The sequence below is a fragment of the Notamacropus eugenii genome, chromosome 1 (assembly GCF_028372415.1).
Source record: "Notamacropus eugenii isolate mMacEug1 chromosome 1, mMacEug1.pri_v2, whole genome shotgun sequence".
Taxonomy (NCBI): domain Eukaryota; kingdom Metazoa; phylum Chordata; class Mammalia; order Diprotodontia; family Macropodidae; genus Notamacropus; species Notamacropus eugenii.
In genome coordinates this window covers 481,867,039-481,885,942 of record NC_092872.1, presented here as the reverse complement: position 1 = coordinate 481,885,942, position 18,904 = coordinate 481,867,039, and the positions used below count along the sequence as shown (strand labels likewise).

The window sequence follows — 18,904 nt, the reverse complement described above, 5'->3', positions numbered from 1 at the left end:
TCCGTCTTCTTAAGCCTTTATTATCAGAGGAAGATTTATAAGATAACACTGGGTTCTCTTTTTCTCTGACAAATTTTTGACAAGCTGAATTTTTGGAAAAAAAATTTTTTAAAAACAAAACAAAGATCCTTCACCCAGGGCAAGTATATATATGGCCATCCACATAGGGGATCTTCACAGCCCTTTCCATGTTAGGAAAGGGCCTTTACTGGGACTGCCCAGGTGATTAATCAAACAAAGAATGGGGTGGAAGTTATGTCTGGAGTTCATGGAGCCTGACAAATGCCCTTTTCCCCCAGGGGTCTCATTAAGAGCCTGGTATCATATAGGCTCCTGGTCTTGGGCAGTTGACCCTTTTGTCTACAGAAAATGGGAACTTCTGGCAACTGAGAGGTGCTAATACCGAAACCTTATTTTCCTCCTTAGGTTCTCATTCTCTCTCTTTCTCTCTCTCTCTCTCTCTCTCTCTCTCTCTCTCTCTCTCTCTCTCTCTCTCTCTCTCTCTCTCTCACACACACACACACACACACACACACGCATTCACACAAGCTTAAGGTGTGGTATTCTGGGTTGTTCTTCCTCCAAAAAAAAGAAGTGGACCTCCAGGTGATGGGAACGAGGCTATACCTAGGGTTAAATCTTAATTTGATTTTATCTTATTCAGATGCAAAATCTTTGATGTTCAGTGATTGGTTCAGTTGTTCCAGGGACACATTCACTCTCAGAGCTTTGGTCCAAAGCAAGAAAATTGTGACCACAGCCAACCTATCTGTACCACACAATTTAGCTCTCCTTGTTCACTCGTAGGTATCCCCCAACAAGATTGAGAGCTGCTTAATGAGAGGCCACATTGATTTGTGGCTACTACGGGGCCTATACAGCATAAGGCTGGGCAAACCACAGATCCAAAAGAAAGATGTGTGGCCTTGAGGAGGGAGGGAAAGAACAGGATGGCATCTCTGAAATCCTGGCCTCCATCCTCTGTGGCAAAGGATGAAGCTCAACTCTCAGGCTCACCCCAAAACCAAGAGGGAAAATGGAGGAGTCAAGCTGAAAGGAGCCTATCCAATTACCATCTTCATTCTGATAATGGGCAAACCGCTGTGGGCTACAGGACATGTCTATATCCCACAAAGTGAGGTATGGATATTGTTTCCCTGCAGTTTGGGTAAGATATTCTGGGGTCACATTATTGTGGCAGAGATTCGGGGTAGTGTTACTGGTGGGGGCTGGTGGGGGTTTCTGTCCGCCAGCGGACATGGTTTCCAGTGTCCTGTCATGCTAAAGTATAGATTTGGAAAGAACTCTAGGGATCATCTCATCCAACCCTCTCATTTTACTGATGAGGAAACTGAGGCCCAGAGAGAAAAAATGACTAACAAGCTCACACAGGTAATGAATAGTAGAGCCAGGATTCTGTCCACTCCGTCTCCTTCTATACCAAGGCAGACATTTAGCATCTGGCTTCTCTTGATCCACAGGTCCTCTTTTGAAGGCAACTATTTGGACCCAGACAACATCCCAAGGAACTGAGAAAGATTTCATGAGAGAGGGAAAAAACACACACAAAAAAAGACCTTTAAAAACATCAAAACAAAAACAACATAAAAAAAGAGAAGGCAAAGGCAACAGGTCCACACGAAGGGAAAAGAGAGGACAGTCCAGGTAGTGTGTTTAATTGGTGCAACACTGACAACATACAACACAGAGCACCAGGGGAGGGTTTGGGGCAGTTGGGGTGAGGCATGCAATTTGGCCCACACAGGCACCTGTACTATCCAGCATCTGTAACATCTGGTAGCCTGTAACAACAGGTACTGGAAACAGCTCACAATCATGACATCCTCTTTTCATCTTCATCACACACACACACACACTCAGTCACACACACACATACACATACACACACTTACATACATATACACACACACATATACAAATGGTTCCAGGCAGAAAGGCATCTCCAGCAGGGAAGAAGGCAGAGACTAGCAAGCAAGCCAACCAAAAAAAAAAAAAAAAATGAAAGAAAAACCCACCCACCACCAGGAAACTTTGCTGCTTTTAAAGAGCTACTTGATTTGTTTCCAAACAAGACAAAATTCCTAAGTAGGGGAACAACCACAATTCATAATGCTCTCTATTTACATGTCACTCTCAGCTTTGCAAGGTGTCCACTCCTGTCCATCATCTCATCTCAGCGGATCCCCACAACCAACCTATGAGGTAGGTGGGACTGGGGTTAGGACTGGCATCGGACAGATGTGTCTCAGAGAGTGGGAATGATGAACCTGCCTATAGTCACACAGGAAGCTAGTGGGCAGAACCGTGGCTAGAACCAAAATATTCTGAAACTGTTGCCCCGCAGGGTGAACTGTCTTAGCTACAAAAGACATCGGTGGAAAATGAGGAGGTTGGATGACCCACGAGGTCCTCTCAGCTCCAGTGATTCTATGAGCCAATGATCCTAAGTCTGATGCTAATATTAATCTTCCAAGAAGAGGAACAGGGAAGAAAATTCACAAAAGGGAAGGCTACCTTGAATTTACCCCGTCTCTAGAAAGTAGAAAACAAGCAGGTCTAATGTGGGTCCATTACTACAGGTAGAGAGGCTGATTGTGGCTATACAACAGAAGATGGGACCAGCTGCATTATTCAACAAAAACTTTATTCATTCAAAAATCGATCATTGGAATTGTTCTGCAGATATCTTAAAAAAAAGGGCAAGGCTTCAGATCACAGTGACCATAAGCTAATTAATTCCGACATCCCCTGGGGTGGGGGGGTGGGGAGAGTGGTGGCAGGCCTGAGGGTGGGTTGAGAAGTAGTTGAAAGAGACATTGTCAGAAAACTGGAACCAGAAGCCTAAAGCATTTTTAAACCAAAGCCTCCTTCCCACCCAAACCCTTTGCTTCTTTGTTCATAAAAACAGCAGAAATCACCTGGCTGACCAACTTATATATCCCTAAGAGGAATGGAGAGCCCTGGAAGAGTGGGTGTAGTTACTATTTATTACCACCAGAGAGTGTACAAGGGTCTCAGCATCCTGCTCCAAAACTCAGACTCATTTTTCCTAGGTCAACAGCAGAGGCAGATTTCTGGAAGAAACTGTTTCCTGGCCTGGAGTTTCTGAGCATGAGCACCCACCTCCTAGAACAAGGAGACAGTGTCCTTTTAAGAAAAGACTGACATCTGTCAAACTTAAAAGCATTTCATAAGGAAGAGATGTCAGTATAAATAATTCGTACATTTGTCTTAACATTATTTGAAATGCTGCATGGTTAAATATTCAATCACTAGAAAATTAGGAAATTCTCATAAGTCACCATCAACAAAAGTAGGAAATAGACATGTTGGGAGACAAAGGCTGGGATTGGGGCTGGGGATCAGCGGGGGTAGGAGCAGACACAGCAAAGAATAGCCCAGAATCTTAAAATTCTTGTCCTCAGCTAGATTAGATAGAACACATGGGACTAGCTCTAGTCTTCCCCACCCGGGAGGTTCAAGGTTCCCTCCTGGCATCTGCGCATCACTGAAAGAGATATTTGTCACTTGTGGACAAAGAGGCCAGGATCCAAAGAAGCAGCTCTGAAATGGGCCCAGGCAACATGCAGAAAAAACAGTAGAAGTAGAAGAAATTCCTTCAGGGGCTGGGGCACAAAATAAAGGATTTGTGAGGACTTGCAAAAGAAAGGAGCCAGGCTAAGTGGGGGGTGGAAGATAATACGGAAATACATAGAGTGATGCTTTCTATGGGGATCCATCATCAAGATGGGCCTTCACTATACAACCTGGAGCAAGGAAATAATGAATGACCCACATCCCCACCAGCTAGATAAGAATGGGCTTCTTGGAAAGGATTGTGCTGCCTTTGTGGGACCTGAATGTCACTAAGAGCAAGAGGAAAGAGGGCATGGAGAGCCTTCTAGAGACTTACTCCATACTACTACTCATCCTTATCCTAATGTTCAGAAAAATCTTTGATACTCAGCATGACCTCCTTCAAGGTGTGCTACAAATTGGCATCATCCTCACTTCACAGATAGGGAAACTGAGCAAAAGAAAAAGGGAAGCAAACAACTTGTCTGGGTCACTTAAGAAAGGGACGGTGCACTTCTCAAGGTTCCATGTCCTAACCCCCAGTACCTCAAGTAGGTCTCATGGGACACAAAATGATCTTATGTATGTAGGCATGAATGAGATGACCCCTCCCTTTCCTCTAAAATCACAATCCGATGAGCCATGACACACAGAATCCCTTCCAAAGAGGTCAGAAGAGGAAAACACAGCATTATTCACAAGAACAATTCAGGAGCAGAAATGGAGGCCAACTTTTCTGAATCTTGCCATTCAGAAGCCATCTATATATGGTCCTAGTCCCTAAGTAGCCATTGAAAGACTCCAAGAAACATCCCAGATTTAGTTGAGGTGGGACAACGAGGAGAAATTGTATCCCAAGAAAATCTTAATTCAAATGAAATAATATTTGTAAGCACTCAGCACAGTGTCTAGAATTTAGTAGGTACTATATAAAGGCGTATTCCCTCCCTTCCCCCCAATTCACCAGGAAATATTTACAGTTATCAGGGACTGTTTTAGGTTCCATCAAACACCACATTGGTATATAGAACCTCCATCAGCTAACACTGAATAACATGGAGAAGGGACCCATCTGCTAAAGATCAGTTTGTCAACAGTCAATTACTTGTGTGGATATAGTCCCCAAGAGAAAAATGCAAAAAGTAATGAAGAGTTGGAAATCAGAGGCAAGACGGCATGCCTGTCGGCTGCTTCCCTCTCTTTCCATGGCTGAGAATATCACCAAAGGAAACTGCGCTGCAGTGGCATTTGGAGCAGAGAGGGCCAGAAAGATGCTGATTCTTTTTTTTTTTAATTCACAAAGAGGAAGTGGGGGTGGAGACGAAGTGAGGAAAAACAAATATTTCTACCCTTATTACCAATTATAATCCACCCTGGCTAGCTGCTCACCTTCTCTTTGAAAGAATCAAATCCCAAAGTCAGATAGATAACCCGCTCTGCCCATCTGGCCCCAGACATGACTAAGGACTTTAGAGCACAGTAAGGAAAAGACAGGCCTGATTCCTTAGCTTCAGGGAGGGGGCTTCTCTTAAGCTATCAGAGAACCCAGATACTATTGACTGATGGTTACTTCTCTTGTAGAGCCCTGGATCAAAGGACTGAATAAAACAAGAGAAAAGTCACCAAGAGATGACTCTAGATTTTCTGTGGGTGCTGATACTCTGAGCTCAAATTTCCACCTCATAGAACATCAGAGCTCACTCATGATACCTTAGAGCTAGAAGAGACCTTAAAGATTTGTCTAGTCCAACCCCCTCATTTTACCTAAAGGAAACTGAGGCCCAGAGAAGGGAAGCAGCTTGCACAAGATCATAAAGCAAATAAGGGCAGAAATGGAACTTGAACTCAAGTCTCATTTCCAATAAATGACACTGCCTCTCTGCTTGACACTGGTCATTTTCTGTCTCATGTTGTCCTTAATATCTGGTCAGGGAGCTTAAGAAGGTTGCTCCCATGCAGAATTCTCTGGCCCAGCCCAGCTGTCTTTGCCAATTGAAAAACCCTAGAAACCCAAACTTCAGTATTCAGGAGAATGCTGGAAGAAGTATCTTTCCATGGCTAGCCCAACAAAGAGATATTAAGAGATGACTGTGGGAGCTAAGAGAGCCCAAAAATGGGTCAGGAGGAATACAGACTTAAGCAACAGTGCCTACTTAAATCTCAGGTCCAAGAAATTCCTCAACAAGTCATCAGGTTGAGCTGAAGAAGATTCCTTACCTAGCATCACAGCCAAGAGAAAGGGAAGAGAGCTCTTTAGGAAGTGGGCATAAAGAGGAAACTTAACCAGGAAGGGTCTTCCTTGGTTTGGAGAGAATAAGGACTTACTCCCTAACTTTCTTATACCCAATCCCCTCCCCAAGTATGCTGACATTCTTGGGAGGGAAGAAAAAGCCTGAACTGTAGAAGAAGAATTTTCATACTGTTTCCCCAAGAAAGAAGGGAGACCCTTGAAAATACCAGAGAATGAAGCCATGAGATTCCTCTGATCCCACCCTCAATTCCCTGGAAGTAAAATAAGAGGTGAAGATCTAGGAAAGGAATCAAAACTAGCTGCAATTCAAACAACAAAACAGCAGTGAGATACGGGCATTATGGAGGGGGTAGGAAAACCCCTCCCCCAAAAAAAGAGGATTATTGGGGTTTTAGGGCAGGGGGATACATGACTGTAGGGGAAGCTTTGGGTTTGAGCCCTATGTGGGTTCTAAAACTCTAGATATCAAAAGGAAGACATAGCAGAGTGTTCAGATAGGGTGATCAGTCACCAAAATCAGAATGCCCCTTCCCAAAAGATATCTTTGTCAGAGAAGGGTGGAAGGGACAAGAAACTATGGAAAGGGAGGGAAGGATGTGGCCTCCAAAATGTCCAAGGTTATCTGCCCACAGTGGGACTAGGGTTTCAGGTAAGGGCAGGTGTCCACCAAGTCATGCTGGGTGCCAATTGTTTCCAAGGCCAGCTCTGTAGTAGTTGGTCAGGGCAGGGATAGTAGGGGAATAAAACAGAAAGACCAGGATGCTCCTTCTTGGATGATTGACATTAATTGTCACTGCAATAGGACTGAATTTATAAAGCGTGCTCCCTACGGGCCAGTCATAACACCTCCCAGTCATCTGGCTAAGGGAAAGTGCTAACAGCTGTGAACAGCCAGGCCTCACACATTATCCTCCCCATTTTAGACTCAAAGGAAAAACAAAATGGCAGGACGTTCATCAAACATCAAAGGAAACAGAAAGTCACATGGCATCACCCATGGAACCCTCTGGCTGGTTTTCTGTTTGTCCTTCCCACTAAAAGCTTTGGCAACATTTTCTAGAATATCATGGTTTAGCTATTTTTCTCAGCTTCCAGAAAGAGGTTAGAGCTTTCCCCCAAGAGATTCAAGGCTGTTGCCTGATACTCAGCAGAATGTGAGCCCCTTGAGGACCAGGAATGTTGTGTTTTTGTCTTCCTATTCTCAGGGCCTACCCACCCTTACACTTAGTAGGAGCTAAATAAATGATTGTCCAATTGAGTCAAATTGATGGGCATCTACCTCTCCAAACAATCTTTTTTTTCCCCAGAATTGTTCACCTACTGGACCCAAGGACATCTCAGTTCAATAAACATTTAGGTAAATGTCTATTATGTGTGAGCCAGAGGACTACAAATATTCAAATTCCTGTGCGTCTTTCCCCAGGAAAGGAAGGATAGGGGAGGGAGGAATATGCTGAATGAGAAGATTTGGGAATCATTTGCAAGCCTCCCAAAAGGGAGAGGGATACATAAGTTTTTGGCTAACAGCAGCTCTTCACTCTTCTGTGAATGGATTTCCCTTTCCCTAAACTCTCTGCTAAAAGAATTCATTGAGTTCTTTCCCCAAAACAGTCTTTTTTGGTGCAACCTTTCAAGAAACTCAATTTCTCTAATTTGCCCAAGACACAAAAGCAAGAAGCAAGAAAGGCATCCAGGCCAAATGAAAATTTGAATGCAAAAGCAGCTGGGGTCTCTCTCTGAGCATCAGCATGAGAGTTGTGCAGAAGAATGCTGGGGGAAGGGGAGGAGAAAGGAAGAAGGATAAGGGAAAGGAGAAAGCCATGGGGAAGCAAGCATCTGGAAGAGAGATGGGTATAGAACCCTTTCAAGAATTTCATCCCTAACCCCAGTCCAAAAACCAAGCACAGTATCTGGGAAAGTATTTTTGGCTTCTTGGCCACTGTGGGCCACCGTCCTCCTGAGCGAGCATGGGGGGGGGGGGGGGGGGGGGGGCGGGGCGGGGGGGGCGCGCGTGCACATGTAAACGTTTTGCCCCTGGACACTTGGGGCTCAGACATACCAGACAGCAGCAACAGTTAACAACCAATAAATAAAGATATTGATCATATATATGTATAAAAAAACTCACTTTCCACAAAAAAAAAAAACACAATACTGATATCATGAAAAAATAATGATAAAAATTAATAATAATAAATCATCCTAGCCACGCAGGTTGTTCTGCTGCTAAAAGGACTGGATGACAAAGAAACATCAATCATCTCCCAAACACATCTGGCCCAATCCAAGAACCAAAGCCTTATCTTCCCAACAATCTTTCCAGCCACCAATAGGAAGGAAGCTGGAGCTTTTTTTTCTGAGTAACCCAGAGCCATCATCATTCTTCTGTCTACATTTTCTAGAACAGAAGGGCATTTTTAAAAATGTCTGTTCCAAATAAAAAATAAAAGCATGGGCATGAGAGAGAAAACAATGAGGCTCTTCTGTGATGCAGTAGGTGTCCTTGTTCTGCTGATAATTGACGCTGTTTTTCCTCCGACAAGCAGAAGTTGGCAAATGGAGACAGTGACTTCAGGGCACAGTAAGGGGATGCGGAGAGTAAGAAGGAATGGGGAAAAGGGACCTCACATTTCGTGTGCAGCCCTGCTGTGTGTAAAGGAAGGCTGGAGAGAGACAAGTGGACGAGCTTCATTACTGAGGTGGTCTGATGGCACAGAGGGAGGCAGGCATCTGAAAAGTAGAGAGAGATGAAGACAGGGTTAAGAAGGCACCTAGTTGCATCATGGGCTACTGAGAGAGGGTTGCAGTGACTCTCTCCCGTTTAAGAAGAGAAGAAACACATTCTATTGTTGAGTAAGGGCCTGCAAACTTACCTAGCCTTCTATCTCCAGCTTGCCCCAAACTAGCCTAAACCTCCTTCAGTTACCATCTCCACTTGGATTACCCTGCCACCTTCCTCAAAGCTGCCCTGAATCATCAATCATGATCCCCATGCTCTGGAGGGCAGTTAATCTGCTCAGCTTTGGAACTCACACCCAAGGACTGAGCTATCTTGACTTGTAAGTAGTAAGTGCAAACTCACCTGTACTTCCATAACTCTAATATCCCACTTGAACCATCTTTTGGTCTGGGCCAATCCCAGCCCTATCCTCGCTCCTTATCCCATACCCCTAATCCCTGCTGTCCTCCTACTGCTTGGGGCCTGGTAATTAAATCAACATTACCATTGTTTCTAGAAAAGGCATGTCGTGTATTTTTGGACATTGCCAACGTGGAAATTTGTTTTGCTTGACTATGGATATGTTACATGGGTAGTGAGGGACAGAAAGAAAATTGATTTTTATTAAACAAAAAAAAAAAATTACATTTTTAAAAAAGGCAAGTTGGTTGGTTGCTCTATAGGTCACCATCCATCCCTGTTATCCCAAAGACTAAGATCCCTTTCTCTAATGACCACTGCCCTATATGTGCTATCTCACCCATTAGAATGCAAGGTTCTTGAGGGAAGGGGACCGTCTCATTTTGGTATTGGTGTTCTCTTAGCTTAGCATGGTGCCTAGCACAGAGAAAGCACTTAATGAATATTTTTCCAGCCCATGTGTCTGGGACTCTTCCCCCTCATTGCCATCTCCTGGTTTCCCTGGCTTCCTTCAAGTCTCAACTAAAATCCCACCTTCTGCCAGAAGTCTTTCCCAGTCTCCTTAACCTTGGTGCCTTCCCACTCTGAGACGACACTCAGCTTATCCTGTCTACATCACGTCTGTACATAGTTGTTTGCATGTTGTCTTCCGCAGCAGACCGCCACCGTGCAGGAAACTACTTTGTGCATTTCTTTGAATCTCCAGCACTTAACCCAGAGCCTGGCAATGAGTAGTACTTAATAAATGCTTAATAACTAACTGTTCATTCATCCATTCAGTGCTTATTCAACAAGCATTTATTAAGCACCTACCATGTACTTTCCTAAGTGTTGGGGATACAAAGAAAAACAAGAGACAATCCCTGCTCTCAAGGACTTCAGCCTAATGGGAGAGACAGCTTGAAAACACAAATGTATAAACAAGATAGATACAGGATGGATTGGAAATAATCAACAGGAGGAAAGGCTTAGCATTAAGGGACATCAGGAAAGGCTTCCCTTAGAAGATGGACCCTAAATGCATGCTAGGACTTGAAGTAGAGCCAGGAGGTGGAGATGAGAAGGGAGAATATTCCAGGCATAGACAAGAGCCAGTGAAAATTCCCATAGTTCCATAAATGGAATATCTTATTCCAAAAAGAGCAAAGAGGTCAGTGTCACTGGATGGGAGAATCTGCGATATGGAGTAAGAGTTAAGAAAATTGGAAAGGGAGGAGGAGACCAGGTTGTGAAGGGCTTGACTACCAAATAGAAGATTTTCTATTTGATCCTGGAGGTGATAGAGAACCACAGGATGAGGGAATGTAGATCTGCACTCTAGGAAGATGAATTTGACATCAGAGTGGAGGATGAACCAGAGTGGGGAGAGATTTAAGGTAGGAAGACCCACCTGCAGGCCATATAAGGTGATGGAGGATCTCTCTCAGGGCAGTAGCAGTGTCAGAGGAGAGAAGGGGGAGTATACAAGAGATTTTTTGTTTATTTTTTTTCCAAGAGATATTTTTGAATGAATTTATTCTTCCATTCATTCATGTAATCCTGAGTGGTTTAGACATGGGGATGTAGGGGTCCTGAAAGGCAGGAAGTTGGACCAAATGACTCTGAGGAGCCTCCTAGCTACAGGATTCTAGAAGGACAGGTGGGAAGGATTTCCAGGTTCCCCAGGTTCCCACAAGATCCTCAAAAAACCCAGCTGAAGTTCGGTTCAAAAGAGGTGCTTTGCCAGGACACAAGCAGAGACTTGCCAGACAAGGAATTTAGATTTAAGAATGGGAGAAGGGAGAGAATGCTAGACTAATTAGTTAATCTCACTTATTCCACAGTCTGTGTCTCTCCTTGGAAAAGAGTGGAGTGGGAGTGTTATATTGTACTGGAGCAATCCCTGATGCACTCTGCACATGCCACATAGTAAGAGCTTAATAAATGCCTTGTCTTTTTGACCCTTCTTTCTACAAACACACCAGGTCCTCTCTTCTTGAAGCTATCTGTTAAGAATGCTCTTGGTGGTCTGTTCAAAGGGGGAATCCACCCCAAAACTCATTAGGCCTTGTTTTGCCCTATTATCAGGGTGCTAAATTAAATGACCTGCAGAGGCCCCTTCTGTTGTGTATTTCTAAATTTCTAAATTCTCAATGGATTATGATGGTGACAGGAAAGGTCAAAGAAGAGGTCAAGAAGAAAAAGAAATGAAAAAGAAGCAGGCAGAGAAAGAAGGGGGGAAATGGAGAAAAGAAAGCTTAAGAGGAAGAAAAAAGAAGTAGAGAAAGAAAAGGAAGATGAAAAGACAAGAGAAGGATAGAGAAGAGGAAACAGGGAAGAAGGGAAAGGAAATTAGGAAGGAAAAATAGAAAGAAGATGAAGAGAGAAAAAAAGGATGAAACCAAGACAACAATTTATGTAGTATCAGCAAAACTGCAACACGAATAACTTTGAAAGACTTGAAAATTTATTAACAAACTCAATGACCAACCACAACTCCATAGAAATCATGACACCGCCTACCTCAGACGATAGACTCCAAGGGATAGAATGTATGTATGTATATACATATGTATGTATGTATTTGTTCTTGTTGTTCAGTTGCTTTAGTGGTGTCCAACTCTTTGTGACCCCATTTGGGTTTTTCTTGGCAGACATACTAGAGTGGTTTGCCATTTCCTTCTCCATTATGTCCCCATTTTACAGGTGAGCAACTGAGACAAATAGGAGTTAAGTGACTTGACCAAGGTCATACAGCTAGTAAGTGTCTGAGGCAGGCCAGATTTGAATTCAGGAAGATGATCTTCCTAACTTCCTAACAGGAAGACAGCCTTCCTAACTCCAAGTCTGGTATTCTATCCACTGTGCCACTAAGCTGCTACCTACCTACCTATCTATCCATATATGTGTGTATATCTGTGCATATATATATATACATATATACATATATATAGTATAATAGTACATGACTAATGCAAGATTTTATTTTGCTTGACTATATATATCTGTTACAAAGGTTTTATTTTTTCTTTTCCTTTTTTCCAATATGTGAGGGGGTGGAGGAAGAGAAATAGAGCTTTGTTCACTGAAAAAATTAAATTAATTTTTTTAAAGGACAGGGAAGAGAGAAAGAGGGAAAAATCTATCTGAATAACAAATGACTGTACAATATTATTATACTGAACTTACATTATATCTGCCTAAATAATCAAAAGAAAATAATGATACTTATGTGAGCTGGGAAGGAGGTCTTTGCAACTTAGCTATTGCTAGACATTAAACTTATTACTGAAAGATGGGATGAATAACACCCTGGCCTCTCTTCAACCCATAATTTCTTGGGGAAGAATCAGGGTCCAGACAATCTGTGTCTGAGCTTTTTTTCTTCTCCTTCCAGTACATAATGATCCTCAGCCCTTGGACCAATGTTGCCTACATGGCCCATACTTACCCCTGCTCTGGCCCTAGGACTATACAAGCCCATCGTAGAGGGAGAGTGCCTGGACAATGGAAGGGTCAGCCTTTGAGCCCTCCTGGAACTCCTGCAGTGTCAGCTTTCCATCTGAATTCTGGAAGGAGAGATGAAGGTACTGGGAGTTTTCCATGTCTAAACACCACCCAACCCCAGCTACCCAACCTGGGATGGGTCTAGGGAAGGGGTCCACAGCCTTTTGTATGTCCTGGACCCCTCTGACATTCTGGTGAAGTCTATGGACTCCTTCACAAAATAATGTTTTTAAATAATTGAAGGAAATACCGAATTGCATTTCGAGATTCATTTTTAAAAATAAAGATGTGATTTTTTTTCCAGCCAACTTCACAGACCCCCCCGAAATCTACTCATGGACCCAGGTTAAGAACCACTGGTCTTGGGTCTGTCAATCAGACTAATGTTCAGATTCATTGTATCATATCAAGGGTCAGAGGCTCCTTCAAACACTAGATCATTCACATTCAGAGATGGAAAAAGTTAGTTATCCCTTAACTCTTCATACAAATAATCAACTGAATAATCCCAAACAATGGCTAAAATCCAAATCATTTCTATTCAGCTTGGGGATGGATGTTTTAGGTGATTATCTTTTCCTGGTAGATTCAGTTTCCTGAACATGAATTTGCATTCCCTAAACCTGATGGTGAGTAGGTGGTACTCAGACCTGCTCTGGAGGATAGGGAGGGAGAAGGAGAAGGGGGGAAGCCAGGATAGTAACAGAAGGTTTTTGTGGCTAATCCACAGAGGGAGATGTTTTGGTCTGCAATTCCCAGCCCTGTGGTTTTCCCTGGTCTCATTAACTCATAGATCCATAGAATATTAAAGTTGAAACAATCCAACCTGTTTATTTTACAGTGGGGAAACTCCAATGACTCAAAAAAAGATGACTAGCTGAAGGTCAGACACAGGGCTAGTCACAAAACTGGAACTGGGACCAAGACCTCATGTCTTCCAGTCTGGTGTCCTTCCTAATAAACCGTGGGGTCAGGCTCAAGGTGCAGGAGCTTGGGGTCACTGGTAGTTGTAAGGTAGAGGAGGAAATGCAAGAGAGAAGGAAGGGAGAGGAAGAGGATCATAGTAGAAAGAAAATGAGCCTTGGTTTAGATTTAGGAGACCTGGGTTAAAATCCAGGCTTCACTGTCGTTATTCAGTCATTTCAATCACATCTTTGTAATGCCATTAGGGGTTTTCTTGGCAAAGATTCTGGAGTGCTTTGCCCTTTTCTTCTCTAGTTCATTTTACAGGTGAGAAACTGAGGCAAACAGGGTCAAGTGACTTGCCCAGGGTCACAGAGCTAGTGAGTGTCTGAGGCCAGATTTGAACTCATGAAGATGAGGTGCCCCTGGCTTCATCACTTACCACCTTTGTGACCCTGGTCAATTTTTTCTGAGCCTGTTTCTTTGCCTATAAACTTCAGAGAGATAAAATGCAAACTATGATCCCTTCTAGCTCTAAATCCATGAAACTAGGAGTTGCTTTGGACACCTACTTAAGGGGGAATATGCAAAGAGGAAGGTAAATATAGATGATATCCTCCCTCTCTTTCCTTAATACCTTACTTTGGCCATTTCCTCCCAAACAAAGACACACTAAAGTCTGTCGATGCATGTAGCCTTCTCAATTCTTTCCAGTTAAATGTTACTATTTTTCCTATTCTCCTTCCTGACCTGGAGTAACACTTAGCCCTGGGCATCCAAAGGATTTAGAAGGATGCAGTATCACACCTCAACCATCTCACCTTGTCCATCATGGCAAAGATCCGATCTACCCTCTTTTCTGGGGTGTTCTCCTCTTCTGGAAGCTCCACAGTGTTACCCTAATAAGAAAGGGATAAGGACAGTGGGGCTAAATATTGTCCACTTCCTGCTTTGGTGCCAATGCAAGTTGTTTTTACAGTCTTGGCTAAGCAGTAAGAGATGCTATTAATTTCTTTTCCAGCTGAGCACCAAAGAGTCATTGAGCCACAAGGAACCTTAGAGACCATGTAATCCAACCCTCACATGGGCAAAACAGAGACCAACTTGGGAAGCATCACTTACCCAAGGTCACAGAGCAAGTTGGAAGGTCTTCTGCCTTTGAATTCAGTGCCAACTCTCCCACACCATACTGCCACCGCCCAGCTCCAGGGTACCCATTATGCCAGCATTCCCCTCTCTCACCTCAGTATCTACTCCCACTATTTTTATTTTTGGATACACAACAGACATTTTCTGGACTATACCCTCCCGCAACCAACTTTCTCTACTTCCATGGAGATCTTTGGCTTCCACCTCTCCAGATGGTGAATCACATAACAACTACAGTTTCAGAGGGGAAGAGAGGGTCCTATTTTTCTGAAAGACTCTCCATATAAGATGTTACTTATCATGTGAACGAAATCTATCCCTTCTCCAAATCCTCTCCTTGGGTTTCTCACCACCTACATGCCCATCCCATGGTCAAACCCTTCTTACCACCATCTGGTAAATGGCATCTACAATGTCCAGCATCTCATTCCTTGTGATGTAGCCATCATTATCCAAGTCATAGAGCTTGAATGCCCCTGAAATTGGAGACATTGGACATCATCCTTAGGATCTCCTCATTCCTTCTCTCCAGCAAAAATGGAAGTGAGTTGAATATATAATTGATTCTTCTTGCCCCCACCCATGTCACAGAGACAAAGAGAGGGAGAAAGCCCATTTATTCCCCATCTTGCAGACAGGAAAAGTGATTCCTTCGTGAATTGAGTGGGGCTTGTGCTGAACCACCTAGCATGTCAGTGTCAGGAGCAGCACCTCAACTCAGCCCTGGCTCTCAAACTCACATTCTCTTTTGAGGGTACCCTAGGATTCATACCCAGATGATGTATTACCTACCAGAGATCACAAGATAATATTTAGACCTAGGAGGAACACTGAAGATCATCAGGTCCAATTACTTCATTTTACAGATAAGGAAACTGAGACATAGGAAGGCTAAGTGAGTTGGTCAGGGTCACAGAATGAGTATGTGTCAGCAGTGGGATTAAATCTGGGTCTTCCTAACTCTATCTGTTATACTACTTAGCTGCCTCTTGTAGCCAAGGCAAGGGGAAGACTGGAATGCCCTTTGTCCTTCTCTAGCTATCTTTCCTTCCATGCCTCTGGACTTACTTAAGCTTCTCCAAAAAGCCTTCCTTGGCCAGTCCAGCTCCTAGGGATGTTCCCCTTTTCTGAACTCAACATATAATGCTTTGCTGGACAGCCTAATGCTGTCCATTATCTTTTCAGATATATGCCTTATCTCCCCTCCAAGGAGGTATGCCCTATAAAGACTTGAATCCTGTCTATTCTTCTCTATATTCCTCCCTGATACCCAGTAGAGAAATATATACATTGCAGGGTCCCCAACTGAATGATTACCTGATGGCAAAGGAACTTACATCTTAGCTTCTCATCCAGGGTCCCTCGAGAGGTCACCGACAGTGCCTGGATGAACTCTGAGAATTCTATCCTCCCATCCTGACAAGAGAAGGCATTACACACTCATCAGTTGAGTTTTCTCACTCTGATGGAGGGAAGGGGAGAGTTGGGGAGGGAAAGAAGAGAAAGAGGATGAAAAAAGAGATAAAAGTATGAAGGGAGAGGAAGCTGAAGGAGAGTACTATTCATTTCTGCTATAGAAAATAGCTTAGCAAAAGTGTTAGATATGATAAATGAGTGTAAGGAATCAGAGGAAGGGGTGAATGAATGTGACAGAATAAATATACACACAGAAATCCCAGTCACTAGGGGTCAGTAACATATAGTAATCTCTCTCATCTTAGAATTACAGAATCTTAGATTTAGAAGAGACGTTAGAGATAATCTGGGCAGGGAGGTGGTGCAGTGGATAGAGTACCAGGCCTGGAGTTAGGAAGATTCCTTTTCCTGAGTTCAAATCTGGCCTCAGACACTTACTTTACTAGCCGTGTGACCCTGGACAAGTCACTTAACCTTGTTTGCCTCAGTTTTCTCATCTGTAAAATGAGCTGGAGAAGGAAATGGCAAACCACTCCTGTATCTTTGCTAAGAAAATCCCAAATGGGGTCACAAAGAGTTGGACATGACTAAACAACAACTCAATAATAACAACGAATTAAAGATAATCTAGTCCAAGTCCACCATTTACAAATGGGAACACTGAAGCCCAGAGAGGGGAAAGGAGTTGTCAAAGATCACACAGCCAACCCAGATCCACCTGACTCTTAGTCGTGTATAAGTGCTGGGGAAGAATTCCTCAGCGAGGTGTTGGGACTGTGAGTAATGGCCATGGCCAGGAATGGCAAGCTGCTCTTGGGTCACCTCCTAGCAGGCTTAGCTTCCAGGCACAGACTGAAAGTTCTCAAAGGACTCCATAATCCAATAAGACCGGATGACTAGCAGAAGGGCACCAGTAAAAATGAAAAAGGACAGAATGACACTCAGGCCCAGGTCTCAATAAGAAAGTATGAAATGAGAGGAGAGAGAATTATATAATAAAAAGGGAACTCTGGGGAAGAGAACCAGAGGCAGCACGGTGAATCTGGAGTGAGAAAGGCTTGCGTTCCGATCCATTCTCAAACAGAAATCTCTTCTACAATATCCCCAATAGGTAGTCATCTGGCCTTTGTCTGAAGACCCAAGTTAGGGGAACCCTATCACTGTCTCGTGAGACAACCTATTCCACTTTTAGATAGCTCTAATTGTTAGGAAGTTTTTCCTTACTTCATGCCTACATCTATCTGCCTCTCCTAACCAGAGAAGGGAAAGTTCAGGGGTGGTTGTGTGTGTATATGTGTGTCTTCCCCACTAAGGCAAGTTAGCAGTGAGAGAGTGGGTGTTGAGTTAGCATTTGAGGAGGAGATGAAGTGTGGAGCCTGGTGGTGTGGGGGAGGTGGCTCCTGGGACCTTGGAGGCTGGCGTAGCACCATCCATCACTAAAACTCACTTTGTTTTCATCAAAGACATTGAACACAAATGTAGCAAACTTGGTGGGGTCCCCAAAGGGAAAGAATTGTTTGTAGATCTTCTGGAATCCTGCAGCATCCAACTGACCACTGGGACAGTCCTTGATGAAGCCTTTGTACCTGAGGAACGGAGGAGAGAAAGGTAAGGAACAAGACGCTTACATCGTCCTCCAGTAAAGAACCCCATATCTCCAGCACCTGAGAAACAGCTTGTATGATAATAAGTGGCCTGAACCCTAGCTTCTTGTCTTGGATCTGCTACTTGCTATCTGTGTATCCTCCAATTTAGGCATCCCTCTCATGGTCCTCAGTTTCCCAATTTCGAAAATGAAGGGATTAACTGAGATGAACGCTGACATCCTTTCAGCTTTAACATTCTATATTCTAACCTCCTTCTCAATTCTGATATCCTGTGTCTTAAGGTCCCCCCCAGCTCCCATGGTTCCAGGTTTTGTATTCTAAAGTCCCTCCCCTCCCAGCTCTTTCTGTGTTTCTATATCTAAGTCTTCTTTCAGTTCCACCATTCAGTGCTCTAAGATCCTTTCCAGCTCTGGGATCCTAAGATTCTAATACCACCCGACCTTTGTATATTGTCTACTTTTCATTATAAAAAATACTTTTATATTTGTTGCTTTATTTTAGCCTTATAACAACTCTGGGAGGTAAGTAAAGCAAAACTTGGACAATGGAAGAAACTGAGGCACAAAGAGTAGCTTATCGAAGTTGGACAGCTAGCTAGTGATAGAGCTGAGACTGGAACCCAAGTCTCAACTCCTCTAAACCAGTACGTTCCTATCAACAAATCTTAGATTTGGAAGTAAAAGAGAAAAAAATTAATTTTACACCCCCTATCAGTAGTAGTAGTAGTAGTAGTAGTAGTAGTAGTAGTAGTAGTAGTAGTAGTAGTAGTAGTAGTAGTAGTAGTAGTAGTGGTTATCATTTTCCTCCTCCTCAATATTATTTTTCCTCTAGTAGATATGCTGGGATAGGGTTGGGAGCATGATTTTCCTAGTGGTTCCTGTATAGCTGCTGTGGGAGAGCAGAGGTTATAACTGCCCTGAAGAGCCAATGACTGACTTAAGAAGGCTGGGAGCTTGCAAAGAGGCTGGAGGAGAAAGAGTAGGAGAGCACTGGACTGTACAGGTGAAAGGCAGAAGAATAGCTGTGCTGGAGACAAGTTCCTTGATTGGCTGTTGCAGGAAGAGTGGGCTGCAACCCATTTTCCCACCTTCACACAATCCTTGGGGTTAAATCATGACCTCTACTTTGAAGACCACAAGGACACTTATGGAAGGTAATGACTTTGTTTTCCCTTTCTTTAATAATCCCCTCACATTCCCTCAGGGTTCTGCAGCCAGCAAGCTCCAATGAGAAGATTGATACTGCTGGTAGGTGGTATCCATATGGCACCAGCAGCTGGTACAGACCCACATTCCTGCTCTGATCACTCACCCCCTGCTCCCCCCACCCCCACCCCCATACAGCTACCAGGGTGGG

At 43.5% G+C, this 18,904-nt stretch overlaps 1 protein-coding gene across 1 annotated transcript in view; it reads right to left on the bottom strand.

Moving 5' to 3' along the window:
- NCS1 (neuronal calcium sensor 1) overlaps positions 1-18,904 on the bottom strand; it is a 93,173-nt gene continuing 74,269 nt past the window's right edge. The window contains exons 3-8 of the mRNA XM_072632713.1: positions 17,389-17,527; positions 15,863-15,941; positions 14,913-15,001; positions 14,198-14,275; positions 12,418-12,535; positions 1-8,578 (exon numbers count right to left, since the gene is read on the bottom strand). Coding sequence (XP_072488814.1) covers positions 12,437-12,535; positions 14,198-14,275; positions 14,913-15,001; positions 15,863-15,941; positions 17,389-17,527 — 484 coding nt within the window. The 3' untranslated portion in view covers positions 1-8,578; positions 12,418-12,436. The remainder of the gene's footprint in view (positions 8,579-12,417; positions 12,536-14,197; positions 14,276-14,912; positions 15,002-15,862; positions 15,942-17,388; positions 17,528-18,904) is intronic.